The following is a 27,792-nucleotide window of genomic DNA, read 5'->3' on the forward strand; positions in this document are numbered from 1 at the left end:
TCTAAACCTCCCCTGGGGCAAATTGCGGCCAATTCCTCTTGTCCTATCACTTGCTACTTGGGAGAAGAGACCAAGACTCGCCATATTGCAACCTGCTGTCAGGCAGTTGTAGATAGTGAGAAGGTCTCCCCTCAATCTCCTGTTCTCCAGGCTGAATAGCCCCAGCTCCCTCAACCGCTGCTCATCACACTTGTGCTCCAGCCCCTCAGCAGCTTTGTCGCCTCCTCTGCACTCTCTCTAGTACCTCAAAGTCCTTCTTGAGATGAGGGGCCCAAAACTGAACACAGAATTCAAGGTGTGGCCTCACCAGTGCTGAACACAGTGACACAGTCACTTCTCTAGACCTGCTGGCCACACTATTCCTGATACACGCCAGGATGCTGGTGGCCTCTTTGGCCACCTGGAAACATTCTGGCTCATATTCAGTCAGCTATTGATCAACACTCGCACGTCCCTTTCCATCAGGCACCTTTACAGCCACTCCTCCCTGAGCCTCTAGCGCTGCCTGGGGTTGTTGTGACCCAAGTGTAGGACCCAGCACTTGGCTTTGTTAAGCCTCAGACAATAGGCCTCAGCCCAACGATCCAGCTGCTCCAGATCCTTAGGCATGGCCATCCTCATGTCCCACGTCATGAGGAATGGACATGGGGACCTCAGTTCAAGCAGCACATCCTAGGGCTGCATTCGGGTCTTCATGGAACCTGCAGGAATAGCTCATGGTGTTTGTACTGAATCAGGTTCATCTTATGTCCGTGATATGCGTGCTCATATCTCATCCATACAATGGAAACATTTACTTCTGACGTACTGATTCAGTGTCCTTGTGTTGAGGGATGAACAACCTCTCTCAGCTGGGGTGAAGGGCCAGTGCTGGAAATGGTGGTTTTGAGGGGCTGGTCTGTGGTGACTGTGCTGGGCCAGTTTCCCCAGGTTGTCCCATGAACATGGGCACACAGCAGCCCCTGCTCTGCTGGTGCTTCAGGGCTCTCCCAGGAGGCCTGGCTGGGAGAGGACCCTGCTGTGTGCCAGCCCTGCACACTCACACACTTCAGCCCTTCACTGGTATTTTCTTCTCTGGGGCATTTGCCAGTTCAGCCCTCCCACCCCCTCCTGAATTGTGCCACCCGCTGCCCTCTCCCCAGCCCAGCCCGACAGAGCAGCCACACTGGAACTGGAACTGGTCCCACAGCAGTGGGGACGAGTGAGAATGAAGAACAGTGAGAATGTTCATCCAGCCAGCAAGCTGAGTGGGTCTCCAGCACAGGCAGCTCGCAGACCCAGGTCCAGACTGGCTCCCCAGGACAGCATGAGGCATTTGCCCTAGGGGATCCTCAGGAAGGTCCTGCGGCCACAGTGCCAGGGCCACCTGCCCCAAGCTGCCACCTGCAGCAAAGGGTTTCTCTTTCCATGTCTTTCCTGCACACATATAGTGCCCCACTCTTCTCCTGGAACATCCCGTCTCCCCACAGAGCCCTTTCCCAAGAGAGCTGAGCTATGCTGACCTGGCCAGCTGTTCCTGCCCCCCTTCCCACGCTCCATACAGCTGCGAGCTGGCAGTGCTGCTCTGCAGAGCAAGTGGGCTGTGGTGCCCAGGGCCATGGGGTGAGTCTGCAGGCTCATGCTGGTCAGGATGGGAGGAAGACCCAGCTCAGGGTGTCTCCTGCTCACTCCCCCTCAGCACACAGACATGGTTCCTGCAGCCCCAGAGATCCCAGAGAGAGGATTCTGGGCAAACAAGGCAGTGCCGGGTCCTTTATTTCATTTATACACACAGAGAGTACAGCGCCTTATTTACACAAAGACTATGGGACACAATAGACAGGTAGATATGGACACAGCCATAAGAAGACAAATAATTTTGCTTGTGGATAGCATTAATAAAAGCAAGAAAAGCAAATACTGAAGAGAAAAAAACCAAAACAAAACAAAAAAAGAAAACAAAAAGAAATAAAACAAACACAAAAGCTACAAAACTCAGGTTGAACTAGTAATGCATTACATTATGAGTGACATGCAGAAGCAGGAGGTCACTTCATGACAGCTTTTGAAAAGAGAACAGTCATCACTTTCCTTATAGACTCCTTGAGTTCCCTGTTCCTCATGCTGTAGATGAGGGGGTTCACTGCTGGAGGCACCACTGAGTACAGAACAGACACCAACAGGTCCAGGGATGGGAAGGAAATGGATGACGGTTTCAAGTAGGCAAACATGGCAGTGCTGAGGAACAGAGAGACCACGGCCAGGTGAGGGAGGCAGGTGGAAAAGGCTTTGTGCCATCCCTGCTCAGAGGGGATCCTCAGCACAGCCCTCAAGATCTGCACATAGGATACCACGATGAACACAAAACATCCTCCCCAAAAAAAAGCACTAAACATGAGAAGCCCAAGTTCCCTGAGGTAGGAGTGTGAGCAGGAGAGCTTGAGGATCTGGAGGATTTCACAGAAGAACTGGCCCAGGGCATTGCCCTTGCACAGGGGCAGTGAAAATGTATTGGCCGTGTGCAGCAGAGAATAGAGAAACCCAGTGGCCCAGGCAGCTGCTGCCATGTGGACACAAGCTCTGCTGCCCAGGAGGGTCCCGTAGTGCAGGGGTTTGCAGATGGCAATGTAGCGGTCGTATGACATGATGGTGAGAAGGTAAAACTCTGCTGAAGCTAAAAAGCCAAACACAAAGAGTTGTGTAGCACATCCTGTGTAGGAAATGACCCTGGTATCCCACAAAGAGTTAGCCAAGGACTTAGGGACAGTGATAGAGATGGAGCCCAGGTCGGGGATGGCGAGGTTGAGCAGGAAGAAGTACATGGGGGTGTGGAGGTGCTGGTCCCAGGCTATGGTGGTGATGATGAGGCCGTTGTCCAGGAGGGCAGCCAGGTAGATGCCCAGGAAGAGCCAGAAGTGCAAGAGCTGCAGCTCCCGTGTGTCTGTGAACGGCAGGAGGAGGAACTGGGTGATGGAGCTGCTGTTGGACATTGGCTGCCTGTGGGCATGAGGACCTGTGCAAGGAGGAAAGACAGTTACCTGTTAGGGGAGACTTCTCTGATGAAAATAAACATGCTATTTCTCATGGAAAACCCCCTACCTGATGGAGGGATGTTTCCGCTCATTCTGTTTCTACCAACTGAAAAAAACAGTTCATCACAGTTTACAATGCAGCTTGGGCATCTGGTTTCCATGAACACACCAATGGGTCAAGACCCCATGTGTTGGTATCAGAACAAAAAGTGACCCACACTCACACCCCAACACCAGAGGACAAGAGCACCAGGGACAGGTGGAGAAACAGGGAAGGACACTGCAGTGCTACCAGAAAATAAAGCAAGGACAGAAAGGCAGACGGACATGCTGTGGAACCTTCTCCTGACCCGGGAGAAGTGGCTGCTGCCACTCACATAATGAAAATGGAGAGCAAGTACTTTTAGTACCTTTTTTGAGTACCCCGTTCCAGGAAACCTTCACCTGGAGGTCCAACTGCTGAGGTGGAGACTCATGACCTGGACCCCATGGCTTTGGGGCAGAGGGTCTGCTGGGGAGGAGAGGAGACCAGGGGTTGCACTGAGAAATGTGTCTGCACTAAAAGGGATTACAGAGGGGTTCCTAAATCCCGTCCGTAGGCATATCTGGTAGGAGCTCCCTCTCCCTGCCCATGTCTGTGCTGCCTGCAGCTGTGTGTCTGTCCCTGGTCTGCTCCCTGTCAGTGTCACAGACATCGTCCCACCCGCTGTGTGCTCAGCTCTGTCCTGCTCACGCCTCCTGGCACTGCCCAGGGGCAGCTCTGTGTGTGCAGGGGCTCACGAGCAGCTCAGACACGTCCTAACGAGACCTGGGGTCTCAGTGTCTTCTCCAAAGACAGAAATAAATCCCCATCTCCACTGCACACCCAGACGACCAAGAGAGGAAAACTGAAAGCACAGACTCCTTCCCTTGCAGCTGTTTCTGTCTTGATATCCTTGTTCAGAAGGACCCTCTGCCATGTGTGTGGGGGGATCTGGAGCTCTGAGCAGTCCTGACCCACACAGCCCCCTTCAACCCCACAAGCTTCCTGCCTGCCTTGCCGGGGGTCGCTCCTTCCCCCCACAGCTGCTGCCATGGGATCTCCCGGGCAGGCTGAGCGCTGACCCTGGCAGGCGGCAGAGTCCCTCAGACACCATTACAGAACAGGAGATGGGTCACTTGACCAGCTCCTGAACACAAGTATCACTGTGCTGTGGCACCTGAGATTCCCAGGAACATCCACCTCTTGGTCCAGAAAAGTGTGACTCATCATGGGGTGTCCTGGCCTGTCTCCTCACTCATATGGTGATTTAGGTACCCAGTTTTCTGACATATTCAGTCTTTATCAGGAGACGCAACACATCAATATGGACTGGAGGCTGCTGATGCCACCTGTTCTGGAAAGGGAGGGAAGGGCGAACAGGGAAGGAAACAGAAGAAATGTGGCTTTATTGCTATTTATTATGGAAATTCTCTCTGTTTGGCTATTGCTGAAATCTCTCTAATCATCCACATCGGACTTGAAGCCTTTAGGAAGATGATGAACAGAGCATTGGCTTGTAGGAGCATTTTGTATGTCAGTGAGCCCTCTGCTGCCATGATCCTGAACTGCAGATACTGAGAGAATGAACAAACCTCTAATGAAGTGAAAGGCAGAAACAAACCCCAAGTTTCTGAGGGTGTTTGGACCCCATGAAGGGCCATCGCTGACACAGCTGAGAAGGAAACAACCAGAGCAGGTCTCTGTCCCTGGAGGCTGGTGAAGGAAAGACTAGGAGAAACTGGTTCCAGGTGATGAGGGCCATGTGGAGGTGGCTCTGATGCCATGACAGCCCTTGATGCTTGTTCATCACCAGAATGGCTGAGCCCTGACCCCTGGGACCTGGGAGATCTTTCTCCAGTGTTTTCCAAGGCTTTTCCTGTGGTCAGTGTGAGTGTTTTGTGTTTTGGGGGTGGTGTTTATGTCAAGTGCTGTTGCTTTAACTGCAAGGCTCTGGTTTTCTGTGGAGTTGGAAATGCCTGTGAGCTCCTCATACTCATCCTGCTTCTTTCATTCACCTGGCAATGGTCACCAGTCACCTTAATGTACCAGTCCCAAACTTGCTCGAATCCTCTGTTTGGATCCATACCCATCAGTCCAAGAGGCTCATGGATCCACCAGGCTCATGGATGATTCCTGAGGACCATCCAAGTGCGGACAGTGTAAGAGAGGAGCAGAGCAGGGTCAGCTCATGGGCCATGACTGAGCATAGCCACTCCAGCAGCAGCCGTTCCCCATCTCCCAGGCACAGCCATGCCCACAGCATGCAAATGGCACTGCCATACATGATTAGCCCAAGAGAGGCCTTTCTTCCTTCCGTATTCCCAGGAAAATCTTCCTCCTGTTCCTCCTCCACCTGCAGACATCAACTGCTTTCCATTGCTGGGCTCAGACATGGCTGGAAGGGTTCACTGAAGCCATCAGCCATCTCATTGCTTCTCCCTGACATGCCCTGACCCTCTCCCACACCTACAATGGCCAATCACGGCTGCTCAGGCCTCCTGCTCTTCAGAAGAGGCCTCGAGCTTCTTGGTTCTTCCTGGTGCTGATTATGAACTTCCTCGCTCTCTCCAGAGTTCATGGTTACATTTCTTGTCCATAACAGCCCTTTATGACCATGTCTCACTAAATGGTTGTGTTTGTATGATCATTTGTGCAGAAAGGGCAGTCACAGGACAGCACCCAATATGTCAAAACTGATGCTGAGTGAAATGCCGTAAAGCCCCGATGAGTTCCCCTGTGTCTGTGTCTCTCCTGGAAGGAGTCTGTCCCGAGAAGGGGATCCAGCTCCTGCCACTCTCTGCAGAGGCACATGAGCAGTGTCCATCACCTGGGGACACAAAGGGTGACGTTTGCCAGACCACCCTTCATCTGAACCACTTACATGTGTGCTTGTGGATGGGGTATGGAGCCTTATAGTGCAAATACCTATTTAATTGTCATTGCCAGAGGGGCAGCCACAGATGCAGAGTACTATTTTATAGATATTTAAATGTAAGCATGTTAAACTTTTATTTTTCTTTAAAAACTGACATTCCTAGACAAATTATACAAACACCTGAAGGACTTTTCATGCTTTTAACATGATTATCCACAGAAGTCCCACCAGCTTTGCATCTCAGGAAATGGGATCCAGAGTCCAAGGGCAGGATGGTTTGGGCTCTGTGCTGGGATCTGGAAACTGAAACGTGCTCCCATCTCCCAGCCCCCTGCCCTCCTCAGTGAGGGTGTGAGACATTCTGCCAGCCAGGGCTGAACTCACAGCCATGACCAGTATCTTATGTCCAACTGCAGCCAGTGGTGTCCTGTCAGCTCAGGATTGGAGCTTCTATTGCAGGAGGTGTTTAAAAGATGTGGAGATGTGGCACTTTGGGACATGGTTTATTGTTGGAGTTCTTATGTGGAGTTCTTATGTTGGAGTTCCATGTTCTTATGTGTCTTTTCCAAACTAAATGATTCTATAACACTGTGATTCTATGATTGTAGTTTAAATAATGTCAATTCTCACTAACCGTAGCTTCTGTCCAGGGTGGCTCTTGTGTGGCACAACGGTCCTGGCTCTCCAGGCAGGTTGGGCACTGGTTTGGTGCCTGCACTGGAAGTTTTTCCCTTCCTTGGGTAAAAGACTTGGGTCACAGATGTTTGAAGCAGTCCTGTCAAACACTGAGCAGGCTGAGCTTTGGAGCCAAGGGATGACAGCGACGTTCTCAAGGATGTTTTTGAATAGTGGTACTATCACTAATAACAGCAACATAACACTCAGTATTCTTGGTTATGGTGAGGAACTAAAGCTCCCAGCAGTCGTTCTCACTTCTCAAAACACATATTGTGTTTCAGTAGTTGGCCTCCTGTATGAACTTCTTAGAACAGTGCTTTCTCTCACTTCTACCTTTTTTATTATTGAAAGAATACCCCTGTTGGTCAGAATTTATCCCAGTTCATCCCTCTTCCATACATTTTCTCCTTTCTTTTTCTGGTGTGAGGGCCAGGTGGCATAGGGGAGTTGTTTCCTTTGTAGCCATAGAAAGCCAAGGAACAGATCCCAGCTTAGTGAAAAGGCACAAAGGAAGCCAGAATCTTCATGTGGTGTGCACTGACACAACATCATTCCCTATATTTCTAATCTCTGAAGTCCCAACTGTGCAGCAGAGATTGGAGTTATAAGCCCCCTTCATTTGCCCTATTTGGCACCATGTAAAATGGAACTACCACAGTCAAGAAGTTGGTTTTGATTCTCTTCACAGCCTGAAGCACCACATGGGTCAGGAGATGAACCAGGATGCTCAGAGAGGACTAAAAATTCTCGCTTTCCTAAAGTTCAGATGTTCCCTGGAATCTCAGCGGACAAGTTGTGCCAATTGCTCGGTGCAAGGAGCTGGTCAAGAGCCTCGTCTCCATTTCTGTAATGATGGATTTGTGTCTGGCTGATGTGCAGACTCTACATGGATGCTGACACCTCTTGAACAACCTGCTCTGAAAGGGTTAACAAGATGAGCAGTTCTTTCTGGAAAGGCATTAGGACAACAAAAAAGAAGATTTTGGGTCAGGGCAACAGAAAAAGGATGCAAAAGTTGTGGTTAGGGCTGTTTGGGGGCACTTGTAATGCAGCCCTAGACCTTCTCTGAATTATTCCTGTGCTCAGGGAGAACCTGAGAGCTGTCCCTAAATGGAAAACATGAAGAAGAAGGAAGGACAGCGTCATTCAGGCTCAAAGGGAGCTCAGGAGGTGTCTTGACCGACCTCCTGCTCACAGCAGAGTCAGACCAGATTGCTCAGGGCTTTATCCAAACACATCTTGGTCACTTTCTGGGACAGAGTGAGTGCGCACTCCTGGGAAACAGCTTCCAGTGCTGGACTGTCCTCAGGACTGGAAAGTTTCTCCTTTTACCTACTGTCCTTCTAAGCCCAAAGATCCAGCTTGCTTTATAGCCATTTACTTGAACAGCAAAGCAGACCATAATATCCTGCCTTGGACACATGAATATTGCAGGGGATGATGATGGATGGCTTGCTGACTTGCAAGTAAAATACCACAAGTATTGTCCCCACATCCAGCAATCCTGTCCTGTCCTCACAGAAAGCAAAGAGGATGGACAGGCACAATGCACCCTGCATAAATCTCTTTACATGTTTAGACTGGGTTTTGATCTGGACTGTTGCTACTGTCCTTGAGGACCAGATGAACTAACTCCTGCCACCCTGCCTGGCAGTTTATTCCATCCGTGTCTCCCTTTCTACAGCACCTTTCCAAGCCCAACCATCCAGATTGCTTTTTAGCCATCTAGTTGCACACTAACACACACCATAATATCCTACCTTGGACACAAGGATATTGCAGGTGATGACACTGAATGCCTTGCTGACTTCCAGGTAACAGACCATCAATATTTTCCCCACATCTACAACCCTGTCCTTTCCTCACAGAAAGCAAAGAGGATGGACAGGCACAACCTGCCTTGGGCGAACCACGTCACCTTCTCTTCCAGACACCCAGAAATGGGGTCCCAGTGGACATGGTCTGGGGCACAGCCCTTAGTTCCCCTGCTCACCCATTGGCTATTTTGAAAAGTGCACACACTGTGTGAGAGCTGCCAGTGCTCAGGGAGTCCCCCCAGTCTCCATGAGCTTTCCAAGATGGTGGATAGTGGCCTCACTGTGACATGGTCCTGCTGTCCCAGCTCCTGGGATGCTGCCCCTGCTGTCCCATAGACTGGAGAGGATTATGTTAGTTCCAGTGACCCCTGATTTGATCCCCATCCACTGCTGCTTGTTCTGCCTCCAGCCACAGAGGCCTGGGAGACCTTGCTGGTGAAGAGGGAGAATGAGAGGACAGAGGGATTCTCACCTCTTATTAAATTCGTCAGTGTCTGTACAGTGTCTTTGTTTCTCCTTTAACTGTTCCTGCAGTAGTAACAGCTCTTTATGGGGCCTTGAATTGCCTTACAGGTCCAGACTTAGTTCTGATCCGGACTGTTGCTGTGCTTGGAGGCTGCTGTCCTTGAGACCAGATGAACTCACTGCTGCCACCCTGCCTGGCAGTTCATTCCATCCGTGTCACAGCTCTGTCTGCAGCACTGACAGCTCCAGCTCCCCAGTCAGGTCCCTGGATGAGGACATGGCCTCACATCTGGGCTGAAACGCTCCAGCTGTGGCACCAGCCCAGCTCTGACCTGCCACAAGAAACCTGGTACCAAGTGTCCAAGAGCCCTTGTGTGCAAAGGCTTTGCTGCAGAGTACAGACATGACGTCCAAAGACTGATTAAAGTCTCTCTAGACCTAGGAGTATAAAACCAGAAAAAAAATGCCTGAATACCTGAATTTATTCAACTGAAGATATTCCTCCCTTGTTTGGAGTTATTAGATGCTTTGCTGTAATATTGCCGGTGCCCTGTCTAATGATGGGACAAGAAAAGTTGCTTCTCATACTAATTCATTGTTTAATACAAAGAACACAATGACGTGTCTCTTCAGAGGAGAGAAAAATCAACATCACTGATTAATTGAGGTTGTCTCAAAGGATGTGCCTCTAGAGCCCCAGGGACACCTGGAGGAGCCCAGAGGGGACAGAGAAAGGGACATCATGGGCTGCTCCTGTGCTGCTGAGCTGGGCTGGGCTCCTGGGACACAGGGAGCTCATGGCAGCGGCAGCGCTGCAGAGAGACAGCTCTGCCCAGGAGCAGCTCCTCTGCACACGCAGCAGGGCTGAGGGCTCTGCCTGCAGCACCGAGGGCACAGGAGCCAGGCACAGAGAGGGAAACGCAGTCTGGGCTGGGAGGATGCTGAGAGGTCACTGGAAATGAAATCTTCTCAGATATGAAGCCTGTGGCTGCAGGGCATTGCATCTGCAAATCTTGGTAGGATCTCAGAAAGCTGTCACATTGCAGAGCCTGCGAGAGATGTAAGTAGAGCTCTCAGAGGTTCTCTGATCAGAGGGGAGGATGTGCTGCAGAGCAGGGATTGCCTTCTGCACTGTCAGTGACAAGACGTGAATGCTGCGTTCTCCCCAGGGTGGCTGTGGGGTGTAAATGTCAATGTGCAGGCAGGGGTGCCCAGGGCTGTCCTGCAGAGCAGGGTCCCTGCACCCCAGGGCTGTGCTGGGCAGAGACTCTGCCGCCTGCCAGGGTCAGTGCTCAGCCTGCCCGGGAGATCCCAGCAACACTGAGGGGAGAAGCTGTGGTGGAAGGAGCAAACCCTATTGGGCAGGAAAGATCCTTCTGCTGTGGAGAGGGTGCTGTGTGGGTCAGGGCTTCTCACACATCCACATATCCAGATCACACCCAGGATTTTTCCAAGGGGATGCCTCAACAAGATGATCAATGCAAGGATTACCAGACAGATAAGGAGCTTTGCTGAGTCTGTCTTTTTAGTTTCCTCTCCCAAGGGGTGGGGGGTGCAGGAAAGGATAAAATAAAAATGAGCCCTCATGCTGAAACAAGTCACTGAGACTCCTGAACTGCAACTCTCAGTGATCAGCACATCTGCTAGAAGGCTCATGACATCCCTTCCCCACCCCTCTGCCTGTGCACAGCAGGGTCCCCTTTGCTGGGCCCAGCAGCCTTAGTCTGACCTGTCCTGTTTTCCAGCCTGCAGACAGGAAGATGCCCCCAGGCAGTGCCTGTGAACAGGCAGGATCTGTAGGGCCAGGGGGAGGGCACAGAGGGTGGGATGGTCTGTGAGCACTGACAGGGAACAGACATGGACAGGGAAACACCTCCCAGGGGGAGAATCTCCAGGTAGCAGGGATATAATCTGGGAAGGAGAGGAAATCTAATCCAGATATATTGTGGGAGGGAGAACAGAGACAATTCAATATGATCCCCTGCAGGTCAGATCCCTCCTGTGAGCAGCCCCCTGGCCTCCTGTCCCACCCAGCAAAGCCTCTGCCCTCAGGGCCGGGGGCTCCAAGGCATGAAGCAGCTCCTGTGCAGCCAGAGCTGCAGTTCCTCTGCAGAGCACAGGGGCTGAGAGCAGCTGCCCGGCACTGTTGGTGTCTGGGAGGTGGCTGCACAGCTGGGGAAGAGGGACGCTGTCTGAGTGCCCGGCTGCCTCTGCCCTGGCCTCTCTCACCCCCACCCTCACCGCATTTTCCTTCTTGCTCCCCTGCTCTGGGTCACTGCTGTTGGGATCTTGTTCTTGCTGTCAGGCTCTCTGGGGATGGCAGTTTCAGCTGCAGAGTCACAGCCTGATCTTGTGGGTCCTTTTCTGCAGGTGTGTCCATGGGCACAGGTGTCCCAGCTTTGCTCTCACCTGTGGGCTGTGGGCAATGCAGTCTGTGAGCTGGGGAATGAGCTGTGTGTGTCCTGGGCTAAACGTTGGGTGCTGAGACCTTAGGAAAGGGTGAGACCTGTCATGATCTGAGGTGGGTCCCTCTGCTCTCAGCAGTGCCTGGTGGCTTTTCAGGGTAACATGGGAGTGTGATCAGCCCCCATCTCAGAAAGGTGCCAGCCCAGGGCAGCTGGAGCAGGACAGAGGGACAGAGCAGCTGCCCTCACTCTGCACTGACCCACAGGCACCCTCTGGTCTCGCAGGACTCACTCTGTTCTCCCTGAGTGCAGCAGAAATGCTGAGGGTTTCTGACACCCAACAACACTCTGCAGTGAATATGGGGGTTATGTAAAAAGCCTGGAACTCCTAAACTGCCTTCACCATCTCTGTTCCCTATCACTGGGAAAGCAAGTGCTGACAGCCCTTCTGTGTTAGCAGAACCAGGACAGTCCCCACCGTTCCCTGGCCCCACTTCTGCAGAGCTGGGCTGACTTATCGACCGCCCATGGGCAGACGCCCTGCACTTGGTTGCACATTTTCCAGCCCCAAGCAGGGCTGCAGCCACAGTGCTGAAAAAGGTACTCCTAGAAAAACACAAGAGTGTCTGTGTGTGACAGGCGAAGGTCTAAGGGAGTTGGTTTGATTTTTGTCAGAGAACTCTGCCCTGTATTCTCACTGTCTTATTTTTTCTCATGACAGCGCCCCGTGCTCAGGAAAAGCAAATGTCCAACAGCAGCTCCATCACCCAGTTCCTCCTCCTGCCCTTCACAGACACTCGGGAGCTGCAGCTCTTGCACTTCTGGCTCTTCCTGGGCATCTACCTGGCTGCCCTCCTGGGCAACGGCCTCATCATCACCACCATAGCCTGGGACCAGCACCTGCACACCCCCATGTACTTCTTCCTGCTCAACCTCGCCCTCCTCGACATGGGCTGCATCTCCACCATTGTCCCCAAATCCATGGCCAACTCTCTGTGGGACACCAGGGCCATTTCCTATGCAGGGTGTGTTGCACAGATCTTTCTGTTTGCCTTTTTAGTTTCAGCAGAGCTATATCTTCTCACCATCATGTCGTATGACCGCTACGTTGCCATCTGCAAACCCCTGCACTACGGGACCCTCCTGGGCAGCAGAGCTTGTGTCCACATGGCAGCAGCTGCCTGGGCCACTGGGTTTCTCACTGCTCTGCTGCACACGGCCAATACATTTTCACTGTCCCTGTGCAAAGGCAATGTCCTGGGCCAGTTTTTCTGTGAAATCCCCCAGATTCTCAAGCTCTCCTGCTCACATTGCTACCTCAGGAAACTTGAGGTTATCATGTTTAGCGCTTCTTTTTTTGAGGGATGTTTTGTGTTCATTGTGGTGTCGTATGTGCAGATCTTGAGGGCCGTGCTGAGGATCCCCTCTGAGCAGGGACGGCACAAAGCCTTTTCTACTTGCCTCCCTCACCTGGCCGTGATCTCCCTGTTCATCAGCACTGGCATGTTTGCCTACCTGAAGCCCCCTTCCAATTCCTCCCCATCCCTGGACCTGGTGGTGTCTGTTTTGTACTCGGTGGTGCCTCCAGCAGTGAACCCCCTCATCTACAGCATGAGGAACCAGGAGCTGAAAGTGGCACTGAAGAAGCTGATTCAGTCATTTTTCTTTCAGCAGCAATGAGTTACTCATGTCTCTTCAGAAGTGATTTCCAGTTCATCTCAGGAACCTCCTGTGCATTGAGCATTTCATCTGTGATAACCATGTTTGTCAAGGAATTTCTTCACCCACGACACTTCTCCAGAGCAGTGACTCAGAGGCCTGTCTACTTGTTTCTGGGGCCCTGGTACAGCTGGTGTCCTGTGTCACATCTCTGTAATACAGGTGTGGACCCATTTTGAAATCACTGTATTTCTGAAATTGCAGCCATCTTTTTGAAACACCCCACAAAAGGGGATTTCCTCAGTCTCAGTCTTTGGGGCTTGGGCTCTTCTTCCAAGGCTGTGGTCAGCCTGAATAAATTTCCCCCACAAGGCCATGCTGCTGTGCTTGTGTTTTTCATGGCTCAGGGGAGGACATGGGGCACCATGTTACGTCATGGTGCTGGTCTGAGTGTCCATCTGTGGGTGCCCAGTGTTCCTGGAGATGGTGAAGGACCTTCCGTGATCTGCCTTGGACTGTCTCGCTGTGGTTTCCAGGCACCACAGCCTGCTCCCTGTGCTCTGTGCTTCAACAGGGGAATGAATGACCCACAGAACCCTGTTTCTGCATTTCCCAGCTCAGGGCAGGCTGCTCTGTCACTGCGGTAGCAGGAGCAGCATGAAGAGCTCCTGGCCAGGAGTCGTGTGCTGATGAGAGGGGCTGGCACAGGAGGAAACCAGAGCAGGGGACAAAGAGGGGCTGGCCTTGCTTCCATCATGCCATGGCTGGCCCCAGCCCTTAGGCTGATAGGCTGATCCCCCTCTCTGTCCCAGTCCATCTATCTCTCCACCCATTTGTCCATCCATCCATCCCAGTACTCCATCTGGGTGAGCTGCCCCATCTCGTTTCTCATCCCAAAGAGATCATATAATAATTTAAGTTGGGAGAGACTCTCAAGATCATTGAGTCCAATTATTAACCTACCTCTGGCACTAAACCATGTCCCTAAGAACCTCATCTATATGTCTTTTAAACACCTCCAGGGATGGTCACTCAACCACTCCTTGGGCAGCCTGTCCCGATGCCTCGAAAACTCTTCCATGAAGAAATTTTTCCTAATATCCAAACTGAACCTTCCCAAGTGCCACTTCAGGCTGTTTCCTCTCCTTCTCCAATTGCCATATGGGAGAACAGACCAACAGCCTCCATGTTCCAACCTCCTTTCAGGTAGCTGTAGACAGCAATAAGGTCTCCCCTCAGCCTTCTTTTCTCCAGGCTAAACAGCCCCAGTTACCTCCACTGCTCCCCATCTGACTTGTTCTCCAGACCCCTCACCAGCTTTGTTGCCCTTCTCTGAACTCACTCCAGCACCCCAAGGTCTTTCTTGTAGTGAGGGGCCCAAAACTGAACACAGGATGTGAGGTGCATCCTCACCAGTGCCAAGAAGAGAGGGATGATCACTTGCCAGGTCCTGCTGGCCACACTATTCCTGATGCATGCTGGCTCATGTTCAGTCACTGTGCATCAACACCCCCAGGGCCTTTTCCATTGGGCAGATTTCCAGCCGCTCTTCCCTGAGCCCGTAGTGCTGCCTGGGGTTGTTGTGACCCAAGTGCAGGACCCAGCACTGGGCATGAAATTGAACAAGTCCAAGAGTTGGATTGTTCACCTGGGATAGAGTAACACTGAGTGCAAGTGTAGATTGGGAGAGAGCGGCTGGAGAGCAGCCCTGCAGAAAGGGATCTGGCGTGATGGTTGGCCACAGGGTCAACAGGAGGCAACACTGTCCCCCAGCAGTCAAGACAGTAACCCCCATCCTGGGGTGCATCAAACACAGCATGGCCATGTGGTCAAAAGAGCTGACTATGCTGCTGTATTCAGCATTAGTGGGGCCTCACCTTGAGAGCTATATGCAGTTCCTGGCCCCACATATATTTACAACAAGGACGTAAAGGTCCTTGAATGCATCTAGACCATCCCCAAGCCCATTGGAGGCCCTTAGTAAGAGTTCCTCTCTCCAAATATCCAGCCCAGCTTGTTGCTGCATGAACAACCAGGAGAAACTGCCCCTGGACCCTCATTCCAGACCCCATCTCCTCCACCACATACAGGCCGTGCTCTCCCCCTTGGCACTGAGGTGGTTCCAGGGACCCAAAAGACACCTGTAGGAGGAGATGTTGGGTGGGGATATGGTGTCCTTCAGTGCTCCTCATGGTGCCTCCTGCTGGGCTTTGTGCCACTGGTCACAACCCTCTGAGCCTGGATGTTCAGCCAGTTCTCAGTGGTGCTGAGCAGGAACATGCCCACGAGCACATTGGGCTGCACTGGGAGGAGCGTGGCCACTCAGACAAGGGCAGTTATTGCCCATCGTGACTCAGCACTGGTGTGGTCACATCTGGAGCCGTGTGTCCCAGTGTGAGGTTCCCCATTCTGGAGGAACGGGAGGAGCTGTCGTGTGGCCAGAGAAAGTCTGGGTCACGTGTGGAGATGTTGAGAGACCCAAACTTCTTTAGCCTGGTGCAGGGGACCCTGAGGAAACGTGCTGGTTTTACTGAAATTGGGTCAATTTTCTTCATGCATTTTGAACCTCTCTCCTTCACAGCCAGTGCAGTCTTTTATTTACATTTACTATGAGAATAATGAGGTAACGCTGTTTCTTCCCTGGGATAGAGTTCATTTTTTTTTAGCAGCTTTACAGTGTTTGCCATTTGCTATGAAAGGAATGTCAGAACTCACTGGTATCTTAGCTGTTGTCAGGGAAACCAAGGACTTCTTTGGCCATCCAGCTGTGGATGCAGATTGGCAGGAGGGGACAGAGACAGGACAGCACCTGGATTGACATGCAGGCTGATAAATGACATATTCCCTGTGATTAGCGCCATGCTCAGTCTAAAGCTGGAGCCGGCTTTTGGGCTTGTTACATCCGTTACTTTGGGTTTTCCAGCTGGTTTGGTCAGTTCATTCAGAAGTTTCATCCTGTCAGGAGTTCGATGTCAGTTCGGCCTTTTGCCGTTCTGCCATTTTGCCGTTGGCCTTTGGGCCTTTCTGCCTGTTGCCCTTTTGCTCTCTCTCGCTGGGATGGGCTGTTCAGGACCAAGGTGCTCCCTTCTGCAGGACTGGCTGCTCCATGTGACTGGAGTTACACGGGGGATGGCACTGAGCGTATTTTCTTAATTTAATTTATCTATTTCTATTTAATTTACCTTGACTATTGTCAGTGAAACCAAGGACTTCTCTGGAGTGCAGTTGCAGGTGCAAATTTTTAGGAGGGGGCACAGACACAACACCACCTTGATTGACATCCAGGTCAATCAACAAGCTATTCTCTACAATTAGCGTCATGCTCAGTATAAAGCTGGAGGTGCCTTTTCCAGCCCATTAGTTTTGGTTTTCCGGCTACTTTGCTTAGCTCTGTTCAGAAGTTCCATTCTATTGGGAGTTCAGTGTTAGTTCAGTTTTATGATGTTTTGCTGGTTTTCAGTTGGCCCTTGGGCCTCTCTGCCTTTTGCACTTGTACTTTCTCTTGCTGGGATCAGCTGTTCAGGACCAGGGTGCTCTCCTCTTTTGGGCTGCCTGTTCAGCACAATGAAAGTTATGTGGGGGATTCCACTGAGTGTCATATATTTTACTTTATGTATATCTTAGTATATTATTAGTAGTAGTGTATTATTTTTATTGTCTTATTAATTTTTTCTCTAAACCCACAAGTTTCTCCCTTCCCATTCAGTTCTCTCCCTTATCCCACCTGGGGACTGGGAGCAGGATGCGAGCAGCTCTCATGGTCTTAGTTGGTGGCTGTGGTAAAACCATCACAAGAAAGGGCAGTAGTAGCTTCAGAAATCTTGAAAATCACTTTACAAGATGACGCCTTTTATTTTATTTTATTTTAGTATTTTTAGTAGAGGGAACAGCTTAAGAAAGGAAAATCATCAGAAACTGCAGCTCTGGAGGTCCAGAGTGGAGCTCAGGATAAAGAAATGCCATTCTGAGCACAATGCTGTGGTCATTCAGACGGACTCTGGATCAGCCATGGCTTTGTGTTTCCAGGAACAGCTGGTGAGGATGGAGAGACAGCAGCACAGGTGGGGACACACTGGGGTGGGAACAAGTCAGGGAAGCGCATGGGGTGTCTGCAGCCTGTGGGGAAACAGCCACAGGCCTGGGACAGTGCAGGATGGACCATGGTGGAGATGGCAAAGGGCGCTGGCAAGGCTGGATGTCCCTGCAAGAGCCAAGGTCTTTGTCCCCTTGGCTCTGGCTGATGTCCCTGCCAGCGAGGCCTAAGAGGAGACACATGGTTGTCATGGCCATGGCACCCCATTGCCTCCTTGCACCCCCAGGGAGTGTCACACCATTGTCCTGCACTGGGCATCGCACTCCCCACAGCCCCAGGAAGAGCCCTGAGCCACACGTGAGGGACAGGATCTCCCTTCCAGGGGCAGGGGCTCAAGGCTTGGCCATTGTCCTTCATCAGACAAACCAAGGGCTTTCTCAGCATCAGAGCTGCTGCACTTTGCCTGTGCCTGATGCAATCACTGCCTCCAATTATCTGCTCTAACGAGTCCCTGGGAGGCTTTGTCAGTAACAGCCCTCAGTGGGGCTCATTAATGCTTCAAGGTACTTTGGAGTTTGCTTCTGCCTTGGACTTCTTGAGCAGATTCTTCAGTCTGTGCTTGGTATCTGAGGTTCATGGACTCAGCACCAAATACACCATGGGGCTCATTAAAACACAGAAAGCCCTAATGAGCAATGTTTCTTTCTGTAATTTTCTTTAAACCTTCTAGACTTGTAGAACTAACTGTAGAGGTTTCAATGGGACACTTGCTGATGAAGGTTTCAAAGAAGATTTTAGAAGGGAGGGTTATTTCTTTCCAGGGTATTTTCTCTCATTTTTTCAGTGTATGGAAGAAGTGACAGCAGCATTCTACACTGGACATTGATCCCGAGGGTCTCCTGGAGACATCTGGACAGGCAGGAGAACAGTCCTTGAGGCTGGACACTGTATGGACAACCTGGCTCCTCACCCCCACCCCCAGTCTGCCGCTTCCCTCATTGGCCACCAGAGATTGCATCACTTTTCCTCCATCAGACTTCTCCACTGAGCTCTGCAGGAGATGCTGCAGCTCCTGTGCACCAGCTCCACCTGCTCTCCTGTGCAAACACTGCACAGTTCAATCAACAGCAAAACACTTTCCTCAGCTGTGTGTATAAGTGGATCTGGTGAGGTCCAGCATCCACAAGGGACACCCGCACAAGAACTGCTTTAGACAGAGAGACAGGAGAGGATAGAAATAAACACAATGAACGTGTTGACTGCCATGTCAATTAGAGCTCTGAAGCACGGGGCAAATTTGTAACTCCCTGAAGCTCAAAGCAGAAACCAGACAGTTGAGAGGCCACTGAATGACCAAAGAGCAAGTGGAGGAGAAACCTGAGAGCACTGGGAAGGGCAAACATCCAGACAGTGCTGGAAAGTTGTCCTTGGACAGGGACATTTAATCAGGAGAGGTGGGAACTCCTGAATGACGAGGGAGATGAAATAATAGAGTGTTGGTAATAGAAGTACAGGGGAATACCAGTATTTCTTCTCCTACCCTTAGTACATCAGTCATCAGCTGTCTCACCATAAACAGCCAGGGCCATTTTAGGGCCCAGTGTACCTGAGGTGCTGGCCTGGGATTGGCATCTCTCACACAGGACCTGGGGAGACCAGAGCACCGTGCAGTGCAGGTGGAGCCTGGGCAGGGGTTCCCGGGGCATCTCCACTGGCACCAGGTGTTTGTGTCCCTGGAGCTGAAGACATTTGTGTCCTAAATCCATCCCCAGCTGTGGAAAACTCTTTCCTTTTCAAAGAAAAGACACCACACCAAAGAAACAAAAAAAAAAGTATGTTGACACTTGCCTCTGCTTTGGATCTTTGTCTTCAGTTCCTCTTATTTTAATTGTCATTGACATCAACTGACATCTGATGGGCCTGCAGGCATGAAGCCAAGATCACGTTGTGTCTTGCACAGCGCCCCATGCCCTCTGAACCTGCCCTGCCCAGGACTCCTCACACGTTGCCCAGAGCGAGTCACACTGAGGTGTTGGCTGGTTCCCTGGCTGGGATGTTGGTTTAGATGGTCACCTACAGCACAGGTGGGTCCTGCCCCATCATCGCCTGTTCCCTCAGCTGCTCCTCATCACACTTGTGCTCCAGGCACTGAGCAGCTTCCTCGCCTCCTCTGCACTCTCTCTAGTGCCTCAATGTCCTTCTTATGATGAGGAACCACAAACCTGAACACAGGATTCAAGATGCGACCTCATCAGCGCTGAGAACAGTGGCACAATCACGCTGCTCCTGGTGGCCACACCATTCCTGATACAAGCCAGGATGCTGGTGGCCCTTTTGGCCATCTGGGCACACACAGGCTCATGTTCAGCTGCTGTCGATCAACACCCCCTGATCCCTTTCCACCAGGCAATTTTCCAGCCACTCTTCCCTGAGCCTGGGGCTGTGGTCACCCAAGTGCAGAACCTGGCACTTGTTGGTCAAACCTCATACAAATGGGCTCAGCCCAATGATCCAGCGGGTCCAGGTCCCTCTGCATGGCCTTCCCACCCTCCAGCAAATCAACACTCCCACCCAACTTGGTGTCACCTGCAAACTTAATGAGGGTGCACTCGATCCCCTCATCCACATCATTGATAAAGCTTAAATAGAACTGAGTCAAATACTGAGCCCTGGGGACAGCACTTGTGACCGGATGCCAACTGGATTTGCCTCTGTTCACCACAATTCTTTTGGTCCATCCCTCCATGGCACATACACCATCCAGGCCACGAGCTGCCGCTTCTCCAGGAGATGCTGTGGGACACGGTGTCAAAGGCTTCACTGCAGTCTAAGGACACAACACCCACAGCCCGTGTGGCGCATTCACTGCCCACGACAGACTTTCCCTCATCTGCTCAGCGGTCACCTTGTCACAGAAGGAGATCAGGCTGGTCAAGCAGGACCTGCCTTTCATCAAGCCATGCTGATTGGGCCCCATTGCTCGTCTGTGTGTGTGACCTCACAGTCCTTTCCCAGCCGTGTTCCTGCTGTTGGCCAATCCCCTGCAGAGGAAGAAGTGACCTCACAGCGCCCTCCACACCCATTGGTTCCTACTGGACAATGAGTTCCTGAGACACAAGTGACCACATGACATCGTACCCACCGTCACCCTCCTTGTGGTCCAGTGTGTGAGCAGATCAAACTGAGCTGCTTTCATCAAATGTATCTGATAGATTTCCTATCAAGGGTTTGAGTGGAGAAACGTTCCTCAGAGGAGCTGCTGTTTTTACTCTGGGGCATTTTATATCTCCAAGGAAAAGATTCATGGAATCCTACAATAACACAGATTGGAAGAGATGCCTGAACACCATCTCTGTCCCACTGACCTTTATGGCACCCCAAGGAACAGCTGATGGCGTTTGTGCTCCCTTGGGTTCATCTCACCACATGCACACACTGGACATGCACATGATGTGTGTGTTTACATCTCATCTCAACAATGAAAACAGGGACTTTTGACCTAGTGGTTCATAGAATCATGGAATGTCCTGAGTTGGAAGGACCCACAAGGATCATGGAGTCCAACTGCTGTCCCTGCACAGGACACCCCACAGGTCACCCCGTGTGTCTGAGGACGTTGTCCGGTCTCTTCTTGAACACTGTCAGGTTGGGGCCGTGACACCTCCCTGGGGAGCCTGTTCAGTGTCCAGCACCTCTGGGGGAAGAACCTTTTCTGAATGTCCAATCTAAACCTCCCCTGGCACAACCTTCTTCCATTCCCTCGGGTTCTATCATTGGTCACCACAGAGAACAGATCATTACCTTCCATTCCTTCTCCCCTTGTGAGGAAGCTGTAGCCACCATGAGGTCTCCTTTGAGTCTTTTCTTCAGCTCTGATGCTCAGAAACCCCTTGGTTTGCTGGACTATGCAAACATGGTCTGCTGGACTACTATTTCAGTGTCTGTCTGTGGAGGGACAAAGAGCTCTGAGCTGGTGTTTGAGGCCAGGGCTGGAAATGGTGGTTGTGAGGGGCCAGTCCATGGTGATGCCCTTGGTGCAACTTGCCCAGGGTGTCCAGTAAACCTGGGCACAGCCCAGCCCTGCTCTGCTGGTCCTGCAGGTCTCTGGCAGGAGCCTGGCTGTGAGAGGACACTGCTGTGTGCCAGCCCTGCACACACACACTGTTCAGCTGTACACTGGGGTTTGAATCGGTGGGACACTTTCTTGTACATGTTCTTGAGAGAAACTTGAAGAATATCTAAGCCTTCAGGCACTGCCCTACGAAAATCACATTTCTTTATAAAAGTACTGTTATGGAAGCCAGCTCTGTGACACAAGCATCCATAGCTTGTCCCTGCCTGCAACCACAGGACTGACACACAGCAGGACGGTGACCAAGCTGCCAGAGCACTCAGGCCTTGCACCAACACCAGGGATGAGAACGAGAGTGTGGAGTGGAACCAGAACAGCTCTAAAAATCCAAGGGCTGCTGCTCCCTGGCAGAATTGCCATGATAGACTCTCTTGCCCTCCACTAATGCAGACAGAAACTCCCTGTGTCTTCAAAAGGGACTTAAAAGAGGATCTCAGGAGAAAAACAAACCAAGACAGGACAGTTTAGGGCCCTATATTTTTTTTTTTTTTTTTTTTTTAACACAAACAAAATGGCTCCTCGTTTACATAAACAATTGGGCAGAAAAGAAAGGCAGACAGTGAATTAGGAAAGGGATTACAACATTATCACAAAACAACACCACAAAATGAGAGTTTGTTGCTGTTTGTTATTGAAAATGTCCAGTTACCAGTTTCCACACTAAACCCTTGAGCTCCTGGTTCCTCATGCTGTAGATGAGGGGGTTCACTGCTGGAGGAACCACCGAGTACAGAACAGACACCACCAGGTCCAGGGATGGGGAGGAGATGGAGGGGGGCTTCAGTTTGGCAAACATGGCAGTGCTGACAAACAGGGAGACCACGGCCAGGTGAGGGAGGCAGGTGGAAAAGGCTTTGTGCCGACCTTGCTCAGAGGGGATCCTCAGCACGGCCCTCAAGATCTGCACGTAGGAAAAAAGAATGAAAGTAAAACAACCAAATAATACTAAGAGACTAAAGACAATAACCCCAAGTTCCCTGAGGTAGGAGTGTGAGCAGGAGAGCTTGAGGATGTGGGGGATTTCACAGAAGAACTGGCCCAGGGCATTGCCCTTGCACAGGGGCAGTGAAAATGTATTGGCCGTGTGCAGCAGAGCATTGAGAAACCCAGTGGCCCAGGCAGCTGCTGCCATGTGGACACAAGCTCTGCTGCCCAGGAGGGTCCCGTAGTGCAGGGGTTTGCAGATGGCAACGTAGCAGTCGTACAACATGATGGTGAGAAGAAAATACTCTGCTGAAGCCAAAAAGACAAACAGAAAGAGTTGTGTAGCACACCCTGCATAGGAAATGACCCTGGTATCCCACAGAGAGTTTGCCATGGACTTGGGGAGAATGGTGGAGACGGAGCCCATGTCGAGGAGGGCGAGGTTGAGCAGGAAGAAGTACATGGGGGTGTGGAGGTGCTGGTCCCGGGCTATGGTGGTGATGATGAGGCCGTTGCCCAGGAGGGCAGCCAGGTAGATGCCCAGGAAGAGCCAGAAGTGCAAGAGCTGCAGCTCCCGTGTGTCTGTGAAGGGCAGGAGGAGGAACTGGGTGATGGAGCTGCTGTTGGACATTTGCTGCCTGTGGGCATGAGGACCTGTGCAAGGAGGAAAGGACAGTGACAAGTTAGGGGAGACTTCTCTGGGGAAAATATCATGCTGCTTCTCATGGAAAACCCCCGCCCTGATGGAGGGATGTTTCAGCTCATTCTCTCTTTCTACCAAGTGAGAAAAAACTGTTCATCAGAGTTTAAAATGCAGCTTGGGCATCTGGTTTCCATGAATACACCTCAGGGACAAGATCCCTTGAGTTCGTGTCAGAACAAGAAGTGACCCACACTTGCACCCCAAACCTAGAGAGCACGAGCACCAGGGACAGGTAGAGAAACAGGGAAGGACACTGCAGTGCTACCAGAAAATAAAGCAAGGACAGAAAGGCAGACGAGCATGCTGTGGAACCTTCTCCTGACCCGCCTGTGCCTCTGCCACTCACATAATGACACTAGAGAGCAAGTACTTCTAGCACCTTTTTGTGTACCACGTTGCAGGAACCCTTCACCTGGAGGTCCAGCTGCTGAGGTGGAGACTCGTGACCTGGACCTCATGGCTTTGGGGCAGAGGGTGTGCTGGGGAGGAGAGGAGACCAGGGGTTGCGCTGAGAAGTGTGTCTGCACTGAAAGGGATTACAGGGGGGTGCCTAAATCCCATCCATGGCATATCTGGTAGCAGTTAACTCTCCCTGCCCATGTCTGTGCTGCCTGCAGCTGTGTGTCTGTCCCTGGTCTGCTCCCTGTCAGTGTCACAGACCCCGTCCCACCCGCTGTGTGCTCAGCTCTGTCCTGCTCACACCTCCTGGCACTGCCCAGGGGCAGCTCTGTGTGTGCAGGGGCTCAGGAGCAGGTCAGACACGTCCTAACGAGAACTGGGGTCTCAGTGTCTTCTCCAAAGAGACAAATAAATCCCCATCTCCCACTGCACACCCAGACGAGCAAGAGTGGAAAACTGAAAGCACAGACTCCTTCCCTGGCAGCTGTTGCTGTATTGATGTCCTTGTTCAGAAGGACCCTGTGCCATGGGGGGATCTGGAGCTCTGAGCAGCCCTGACCCACACAGCCCCCTTCAACCCCACAAGCTCCCTGCCTGCCCTGCCGGGGGTCGCTCCTTCCCCCCACAGCTGCTGCCATGGGATCTCCCGGGCAGGCTGAGCGCTGACCCTGGCAGGCGGCAGAGTCCCTGCCCGGCACAGCCCTGGGGTGCAGGGACCCTGCTCTGCAGGACAGCCCTGGGCACCCCTGGGTGCTCTCCCAGCTTCACAGCTGTTCAACATGGCCTGACAAGAGCCCCGTCCTTACAGGTCCCACCAGCTGTGCCTGTGCCAGTTTCAGGAGATGCCTCCAGGAGCTGCAGCTGCACTGCCCTGCACCAGAGACTTACCATGGCAAGGGCTGCAAAGGTTTCTCCTCCAGTGAGCTCTCAGTCATCCTCCAGTCCTGAGCACCTTTAATCTCTCTCTGCCTTGCTCGTCTGCTGAGATCCCCAGGCAGAGCCCTCAGCCCTGCTGCGTGTGCAGAGGAGCTGCTCCTGGGCAGAGCTGTCTCTCTGCAGCGCTGCCGCTGCCATGAGCTCCCTGTGTCCCAGGAACCCAGCCCAGCTCAGCAGCACAGGAGCAGCACAAGGCGCTTTAATGACCCCTCTGGTGAGTTTTGTGCTGAGTCCATGAACCTCAGGCTCTGAGGGGAAGCTGAAGAATCTTCTCAAGAAGTCAAAGTCAGATGCAAACTCCAAAGTTTCTTGTACTGTTAATGGGTCCCACTGAGGGATCCTACTGAGAAAGAACATCCAAGTTTGTTAGAGAAAAAAACTGGAGGCAGAGATGAAAGGTCAGGAAAAACGAAGAAAAGGTGGCTGTGACACAGAGTAAACCTGGTTGTGTTTCATTAACCAAAGGGTCAAGCCCAGAACCCACTTTGGAATTCAGATCCTGTCCCTCCCACGTTGCCCAGGGCCCTTCCTGGGACAGTGTGATGTGGGGCTGTGCAAGGCCAAGGGCAGGACTGTGGTCCCACACCTCCCAGGTTCCTGGCTGGGGACAAGGAGGCCATGAGGCCCCTGTGCTGCAAGGACAAGGTGTCTCCTCACAGCCATCAGAGGTGCAGACAACAGCCATAGCCAAGGGGAGAAGGAGCTCATGTCTGGTGGGGCTTTCAGCCTCTTTCCATCCCGTGATCATCTCCACGACAGCCTGTCCTGTGCTGTGGCATCCCCTGCACCTCTGTCCCTGCAGGCTGCAGACATCCCCCCTGCTGCCCCACCTTGCTCTTGTCTGAGCATCTTCCTTCCTTTGCTGAGATCTCTCCATCCTCCCCAGCTGCTCCTTGAAGCACAAAGCCTTGGGCTGATGCAGACTCCCTCTGCTGACCTGCTCCACCACAGCACTGCCCTTCCATCACATTCCTTTCTGCTCATGGCCAGCCTGGACCTCCCCAGCTGCACTTTGGGCCATTATTTCTTTCTCAAGCTCTTTCCCACTATGCAGAAACCTCCACCACCTCTGAAACCGCCCTTCAAGCACTCTCAGGCTACTCCTGCACTGCTGCAGCCTCCCCAGCACTGCTGGGCCAAAGCAGCCCAGGTCCCTCAGCACCCCACACCATGTGCACAAGGTGCTGAACCTGCCTTGGCACAGCCCTGCACTCTGCAGTTCCTCCCTGCTGCTCCAGACTGGGAAGCCGCAGACTGACACACACCCGTGTGTGTGGGTCACACCAGTGCTGAACCGAATGGGATGAGAACTGCAGGTGTCTGGGTCCCCACGTTCCTCCTCATGCAGCCCCGTGTGCAGCTGCCTTGTTCATGGTGAGCGTGCACCACGGGCTGCTGTGGGGACCTTGTAGTGCCCAGGCCCTTCTCCTCAGGGTCACTGTTCAGCATGTCAGGTCCTGCCCTGTCCTGATGGACGGGTTTATTGTCCCCTCTGATACATCACTGCCCATTTCTCTTTCTACAAATTAAGAGTTTTCTGTTGGGTAAATGCCAGATTTTCTCAAGATCTGGACTCTCACTGGACTGAATCTCCATTTGCTGAGCTGTTAAAGTTTGCATGCAGATTGTTTATCCTGATGGGGGTGTATCTCTCAACATAACAGCATGAGAACTTATAGGACACTATAAATGCCATCTCCTGGAGAAACTGTGGGGACTTGTGTGTCTGGTGCTCATAATGCCAGAGGTCTGGAGTCAAAGGTATGGTTTCCCTTCATGTGGGAGAGCAGCAGGAATGTGTGGAGCTCTGTCTGGGGACAGACAATGTCAGCTGAACGTTGAGGAGTCAGCAAGAGAGGGCAGAACAACATGGGCAATGTTGTGGTGACTGGATATCAGCTACTTACTCACTGATGAGGAAGAGGAATGAGATGAGGCCTCCTTCAGACAAATGAAAGAAGCCTCATGTTTCCAGGCCGTGTCCTCATGGCAGACCTGAGATATCCCAATATCTGCAAGGTACCAGCCATCCAGGAGGGTTTGGAACCCATTGACAACATCTTCCTGACACGAGTGACTGAGGAGTCAGTGGGGTGAGGTGCCCTGTGGGACTTCACACTTACAAACCAGAAAGAGTTGGTCAGGATGGAACAGTCAGGGATGGGAAAGTGGAGCTGAGGCTCCTGGGAGATGAGAACAAGGCCAAGAGCAGGATTTCAGGAGAGCAGGATTTGGCCTGCTGAGGGACCTGCTTGGGCCCTATGGGATATGACCTTGGTCCTTACATGTCTGACTGGTTGGCCAACAAGGGTGATGCTCACCTAGATCTGGAACTGGAAAACAAGGAGTAGCTGGTGAGGGTTGTGAACATCAGTGTCCACGTTGACTGTCGTGACCAGGACACAGTGTGGTCTCAGGTACCAGAGGGGAGGGAGGAAGGCCAGCAGCACAGCACAGGCTGGTAGGCTCGAGAGGAGAAGACTCTGAAATACTCAAAGGTGGCAGCCAATAAGATTGTGACATGGAAGTAGATATGAAGGGTGAAGGAGCTCAGGAAATCTGATAATCCTTACAGGACAGGCTGCTCCAAGCACAAGAATGATCTCTCCAAGTATGCATGAACAGAAGCATTTATCTCGTGAGGCTGCTCCTCTGCACTGATGGAGCTGAAGGGCAAAAAGGCAGCACACAGGAGGTGGGAGCAGGGGAAGTTGCACAGGGGGAATTTAGAAACCTTGTCCATGGATGTGGGGATGATGACAAAGCTCCTCTGGACTTGATACCTGCACGGGAAGGGCAGCAAGATGAGCTGACAGAGCTTCACTTGCAGTAATAGAATACACATGGTGATCATGGGCCTGCTGCTGAACTTCATAAGAGTAGTATCAGACGGGATTGAGGTTCTTCATGGCTTCTTTGCCTCCATCTTCACCAGCAAGGTCTCCTGGGACTTGGTTCCTGAAGGCAGGAGTCTGGAGAACACCCAGCAGTGGATGGGGCTCAAGTCAGGGGTGACCTGAGCAAACTCAGACACTGTTACAGAACAGGAGATGGGTCACTTGACCAGCTCCTGAACACAAGTATCGCTGTGCTGTGCCACCTGAGATTGCCAGGAACACCCATCTCTTGGTCCAGAGGAATGTGACTCCTCTTGAGGTGTTCTGGCCTTTCTCCTCGCTCATATGATGATTTAGCAACCCAGTTTTCTGACATATTCAATGTCTGTCAGGAGCCACTCCACATTAATATGAAGTGGTCATTGCTGATGTCACCTGTTCTGGAAAGGGAGGGAAGGTGCGAGCAGGGAAGTAAATAGAAGAAATTTGGCTTTATTGCTATTTATTATGGAAATGCTCTCTGTGTGGCTGTTCCTAAAATTTCTCTAATCATCCACACCAGACTTGAGGCCTTTAGGAAAATGATGCACAGAACCTTGTCTTGTAAGCTCATTTTCGATGTTAGTGAGCCCTCTGGTGTCGTAATCCTGAGCTGCAGCTACTGAAAGAATGAACAAACCTCTAATGAAGTGAAAGGCAGAAGCGAACCCCAAGTTTCTGAGGGTGTTTGGACCCCATGAAGGGCCATCTCTGACACAGCTTTGAAGGAAACAACCACAGGAGGTCCCTGTCCCTGGTGGCTGGTGAAGGGAAGACTTGGAGACACTGGTTCCAGGTGGTGAGGGCCATGTGGAGGTGGCTGTGGTGCCATGTCAGCCCTTGATGCTTGTTCATCA

The 27,792-nt window shown here is 51.8% G+C and overlaps 3 protein-coding genes across 3 annotated transcripts; 1 reads left to right on the plus strand and 2 right to left on the minus strand.

Annotated features, from left to right (window-relative positions):
- Positions 1 to 1,510: 1,510 nt before the first annotated feature.
- On the minus strand, positions 1,511 to 3,103 carry LOC308050688 (olfactory receptor 14J1-like; the record flags this gene model as incomplete). The annotated part of the gene is made up of 2 exons (XM_080360839.1): positions 1,511 to 2,920; positions 3,079 to 3,103. 2 exons carry the CDS (start codon positions 3,101 to 3,103, stop codon positions 2,028 to 2,030), a joined length of 918 nt encoding a protein of 305 aa, XP_080216965.1. The 3' UTR covers positions 1,511 to 2,027.
- Positions 3,104 to 12,017: 8,914 nt separating this feature from the next.
- Positions 12,018 to 12,953, plus strand: LOC308050590 (olfactory receptor 14A16-like; the record flags this gene model as incomplete). The annotated part of the gene is made up of 1 exon (XM_080360752.1): positions 12,018 to 12,953. The coding sequence occupies one exon, from the start codon at positions 12,018 to 12,020 to the stop codon at positions 12,951 to 12,953; it is 936 nt and encodes a 311-aa protein (XP_080216878.1).
- Positions 12,954 to 21,725: 8,772 nt separating this feature from the next.
- LOC308050689 (olfactory receptor 14J1-like) lies at positions 21,726 to 22,652 on the minus strand (the record flags this gene model as incomplete). The annotated part of the gene is made up of 1 exon (XM_080360840.1): positions 21,726 to 22,652. The coding sequence occupies one exon, from the start codon at positions 22,650 to 22,652 to the stop codon at positions 21,726 to 21,728; it is 927 nt and encodes a 308-aa protein (XP_080216966.1).
- Positions 22,653 to 27,792: the final 5,140 nt, after the last annotated feature.

The sequence above is a fragment of the Nesoenas mayeri genome, assembly GCF_963082525.1.
Source record: "Nesoenas mayeri genome assembly, chromosome: 29".
Lineage (NCBI taxonomy): Eukaryota > Metazoa > Chordata > Aves > Columbiformes > Columbidae > Nesoenas > Nesoenas mayeri.